Source organism: Pyrus communis, chromosome 2 (genome assembly GCF_041283825.1).
Source record: "Pyrus communis isolate YQ-2024b chromosome 2, ASM4128382v1, whole genome shotgun sequence".
NCBI lineage: Eukaryota > Viridiplantae > Streptophyta > Magnoliopsida > Rosales > Rosaceae > Pyrus > Pyrus communis.
In genome coordinates, this window is record NC_142566.1 from 21,497,830 (window position 1) to 21,502,862 (window position 5,033).

General features: G+C 39.6%; 1 protein-coding gene across 1 annotated transcript; it reads right to left on the reverse strand.

The window, feature by feature from the left end:
• Positions 1 to 657: 657 nt before the first annotated feature.
• Positions 658 to 3,180, reverse strand: LOC137748611 (protein SHORT INTERNODES-like). The gene is made up of 2 exons (XM_068488778.2): positions 1,938 to 3,180; positions 658 to 1,346 (listed from the first exon to the last, which is right to left on the reverse strand). The coding sequence occupies exons 1-2, from the start codon at positions 2,641 to 2,643 to the stop codon at positions 943 to 945; spliced, it is 1,110 nt and encodes a 369-aa protein (XP_068344879.2). The 5' UTR covers positions 2,644 to 3,180; the 3' UTR covers positions 658 to 942.
• Between the last annotated feature and the right edge of the window lie 1,853 nt (positions 3,181 to 5,033).

Consider the following 5,033-nt stretch of genomic DNA (forward strand, 5'->3'; position numbering starts at 1 on the left):
CTGTAATTTTACCTTCCTGCAGCTGCATTAAACCACCGCAGGTGAAAATTAAGCAAAGCTTCCAGTTTTCAACATCAAAGTCACAACTATTCGTTTCAAAATTTAGGAATAAATGAAGAAAATATAAAACAATGTTCAATATTCTATGACAATCTAGAGAGAGAGAGAGAGAGAGAGAGAAGGGAGAGAGGGTTGCTTGACCTTTTGAACTTGAATATGCTGGTTTACTCATGCATGGCTGGACCGCCCATACCGAAATGAAAAAAGAAGTCGTCTTTGTAGTTTGTCCAACAAAAGACGAAAACTTCCAAGTTTTCGTGATCCATTTCAAACGGCAAGCATACGGGTAAACAGGAAAAAAAAGCAGCTTTCCAAGTTCAAATCCAACCAAAGAAGTGTTACGGGGTTCAACCCAGTAGAGGAAAAATAAATAAATAAAAACACCGCCACTCTTTTTTACACTAAATTCATCTTAAACCACAAGAAGGCATCGCGTTTTAACCCTGGACGCACTAGATTAAAGAGAAATACCTATCCAGGATAATCCACGAAACACCACCACTCTTTAAAATCTCCAACTAGTCAAAACAAAATGAAGAAAACATGTAGCGCCTATTCATATTTGAATTTGAACAAGATATTAATTAAGATGAATAATGATAACACCAATCATAACAGATGATGACATTCAAATTAACTAATTAACAAGCATTAGAAACTGTCAACAAAACAAATACGTTCCTCGTCGCGCATCAATATTTTCTTTCTACTCTCTTTCTAGCTTCCTGGCCAAGCTAGTCCAAATGGGGGTATCAATTTTTGCTACAAAGATATTTTCAAAAGATTTGAGAGTACACACTTACTACGTACGGAACAGTTGCTCGTAGTAGGTAGGTAGTCAGAAGAAGATGAAGAATGTGGGAAGTGTAAACTTTTGTTCCATCAAGATCTTGGTGGTAGGAAGAATTGCGTACCCATGTATGTGTTAATTGGAGCTGGATATAGAGAAGAAGGATCTATAACTGTCGTCGAACCCGCCACTTCCACTCCCTCGTGGCCGCCACCACCATCAATGGACGCTGTGTTAACGGCGGTGGCGGCTCCCGCGATGAGATTAAGCGGTTGGAAATTAACTCCACCACCAGACGAGGTGTCAGCTGCCATGTTCATGTTGTAGTTAGGGGATTCGGGTCCTTGGTCGTAGAGAATTCCTTTAAACAAATGGCCTGCGATGTTCACAGCCGTCTGGTACGCGTACTGATCCTCGTTGTCCATTGCGCTCACTTTCATGCAGCGAAATACAGCCGGCGAACTCACTTCCGGCGGGAAATTCACCACATCCAAGCCTACACACAGACATGTGTAAATCCCAAGCCGCAATACATAAAACTATACAGTTTTTCATGAGAAGGAAAGACCCAGAGTAGGAAAATTAAATTAAAAAATTGCTTAATCTTCTTTAGATTTTCTTTCTTTTAACACAAATAAAAAAAGAAGGGCACACAAAAGCAAGCAAAACGCACAAACATGAACACGGAATTTTTAGAGAGAGAGAGAGAAACAGTGTATTTATTTCTTTGTTTCTTTCTTCCTGTCAATGTAATAGTCGTCAGGACTACTGCAGAACAGTATTTTTTTGGAAAAGGAAAAGATGAAAAGAAAGAAAGCTGGTGATTTCTGATGGGTTTTTGGAAGAATGAGTTTTTTACTATTGAGGGATCGATTTCTCCTCACACGCAATCGATATTCTCTTCTATTTGTTTGGTTTTGCGCACGCTACCTTCCAAAAACCCTTCCCCTTTTTTCTCCCCTTGTTCCATTCTCTCTTCGTTCACTCAAACCCTCCTTTTTTTTTTTTTTTTTTTTTTCCTTCTCTCTCAAACGATCAAAAGACCTCATAAAATGTGTATGTATATGCGTGTATATAAATAGTATACCTGAAGTGTTTGTGTTTGTGAGAATACGAAGAGAGGGATTCGAGCTCGGATTTTCTCTGAGTCTTTTCGAACTTTCTCCTCGAATCACTTGAAGCTGCTGCTGTTGTTGGTCGTGGTGTTGTTGTATATGACCTTGGTGTTGGTGGTGTTGGTGCTGCAAGGCGGCAAGCTGCTGCTGCCGCTCACGGCGTTTCGACGCCGGAACCCATGTGCTCTTGACGTGGGTCGGACAGTGTAACCCTCGGTTCTTGCAGCAAGTCCTGCACCTCATGTGTATGCAGTCTTTCTTCGCTTGGTTCCCGCAGTCCTGACAGCTGGCGCCTCCTCCGCTTCCTCCTCTTCCTCCTGACGACGACCTCATCATCGTAAACCCCGCTGTGGCCGACCTCGACGATGAAGTGTCATCCGATCCCCTGCTGCTGGGACCCACCCCTAGAGCAGCCGCAGAAGTGTAGAGATCTTGATGGTGGTGGGGATGAGGCTGGTAAAGCCGTGGGGGCGGCTGGGTTTGGAGCTGGAGGAGCTGCTCCTGTTGCTGCCACGGCTCGAAGCCCTTGTACGGCTGATTTGCCACGTCCTCATTCTTGTACCAGAACAACGTCTCCGGAGCAATTTGATGGTGGTTGTGGTGATCAGGCGGCGGTGGGTTGTTGCTATTATCCTGGTCGTCGCTGCCGCCTCTGCCTAATGAGAAAAAACCAGCCATTGCTGCTGCTTCCTTAACCCAGACCCAAATTGTGACCGAAAATCCATATCAAGCTCAAACTCCGACCCAATTCTCTAGTGGGTATTTACTATTCACCTTAAAGTTTTAATTTTTATGAAAATATTTGAAGAGATTGTGGTGAAAAATGAAAATCTGCAGAGAAAGACAGAGATAGCTAGAACTCAGTTTGGCAGCGTTAATCGCGCTTTTAATCCCTCCTCCTCACTGTGCTGCCCTGTTCGTCTGTAATTTCCAAGCATTTATGAATCCCGCAGAACTTACCTCTCTCTCTCTGCAACCGCCGCCATACCCTCTCTGTCCTCTGCACTCTGCAAGCAGCTCACACAAGCTCAAACCTCTCTCTCCTCTCTATCTCTGATTTGTTTGCAGGTGATGAGCTTTTTAGCTCTGAGCAGTGCCTCTTGTTGCTTTCTCTGTGTGTGTGTGTGTGTGTGTGACTGTATAACATAAAACCTCTCTCTCTCTCTCTCTCCCCCTCCCCCCCTCTTCTCTTTCTTGGTTGGTTATGGATGTCATAATCTCGTCTCAAAACGGTAGAAGAATTAGATCAAATCACTGTTAAATTCGCATGCTCATCCAACGGTCATTCTCATCGCCACGTGTCGCGTCGTTAGCTTTTTGCTTCTTCGTCCTTTTTGCACCGTAAAACCCGCCACTTTTCTTTAATGACTCCCCGCCCAATTTTTCTCTTTTTTTCTATTCTTTTATTTCCTTTTTACTGCTCAAAAATATTAGTTTTTTCATACACATTCTTATTAACCCCCTAAAATTTTAGTTTACATACTCAATTTTTATAATTAAAAAAATATATATACTTATAAAAAGTATATAAAAATATGATATAGAGACAATTTCTTTTTTTCCCATTCAAAACATTTATTTATGTGGAAATATTCAATATGATGATCTAAACAAAGAAAAATGCGTAAGAAAAAAAGACGTGCGGTTATGAATTTTCGTGTTATGATTAACATTTACAATTCTGCAAGCATTTGTCTCTATTTTAATAGAAGATCTTAAATTTAACCGCATCGGTAGTAAATTTAATATAAATATATTATAGTCGACTCAACGAGAAAAATCATATTCATTCTTGATATTAGGCACGGAGATATAAAAAAAAAAAATTTGTCCCCTATCCTTTTCATTTCACATGACCAAATTGTTTATCAATTTTTGGTGAAAATTATGGTCTTCGTCGCACCAAGGTTTAGCTGTAAAGCAAATTCTCCTCCACTCCTCTACTCACGTGCGTCTTTGGATGGTAATTTAGTAAATTTAATATGAATTTCTCTCAATAATATTACACCCTATGTTTCTTTTTTTTTTTTTTATGAAATATTTGACACACCCCGACCCGGAATGTTCACTAGGACCCCTAATCGAGTCGTGCTGGGCGACATCTGGAAGGTGACAAAGTCATAAAGTGTGATAGTGTATAAAACGTGAATAAATCAAAACCTAAAAGTGCCCTGTAACATGCGTGAAATGAGTCCAAATCCGCTCTCCGCACACCCGTGTAGTTCTCGTGTGAGTTCCCAGAAACAAAACGTGAGGACGTAGTCGGGGCCCAAAGCAGACAATATCGTGCTACAGTAGAGTCGGGACCGAATTATGGTGAGGGCCCGGACCAGGATGTGACAATATTACACCCTATCTTTGTTAGTGACTTTGATACACAATCCGTACAAATTAAAGTTTAGTCCAAGTAATTTTTATTACCTATAACCAGGTCAGCAATACTATATTACTTGCAAGTGTTGGTTGCTATAGTAAATAGAGTCTTTCTTTTTAATCCAATGCGTTTCGTGTTCATAGTTTTCCTTCTTCCCTTAATATAGTTTAAGTGATTTTTGTACTTAATATAGTTTAAGTGGAGAGAGATGGTTTGAACTCAGAACGCTGTGAGTTGAGGAGAAAGGCTCAAACTATGATAGCAATTCATCATTTTGGTCTTCCATAATAGACCAAAAAACTGAGTGTGATACTAATATTATAAGGATCACACTCTTACACTAAAACTGCTTGATTCATATATATATATATATATATATATATATATATATCAAACTCGTTGTAACTACTAAATATAGTTTAAGTGGAGAGAGATGGTTTGAACTCAGAACGCTGTGAGTTGAGGAGAAAGGCTCAAACTATGATAGCAATTCATCATTTTGGTCTTCCATAATAGACCAAAAAACTGAGTGTGATACTAATATTATAAGGATCACACTCTTACACTAAAACTGCTTGATTCATATATATATATATATATATATATATATATATATATATATATATATATATATATATCAAACTCGTTGTAACTACTAAAGAATGCCTAATATAGTAAGGTTTTTTTTAACCAA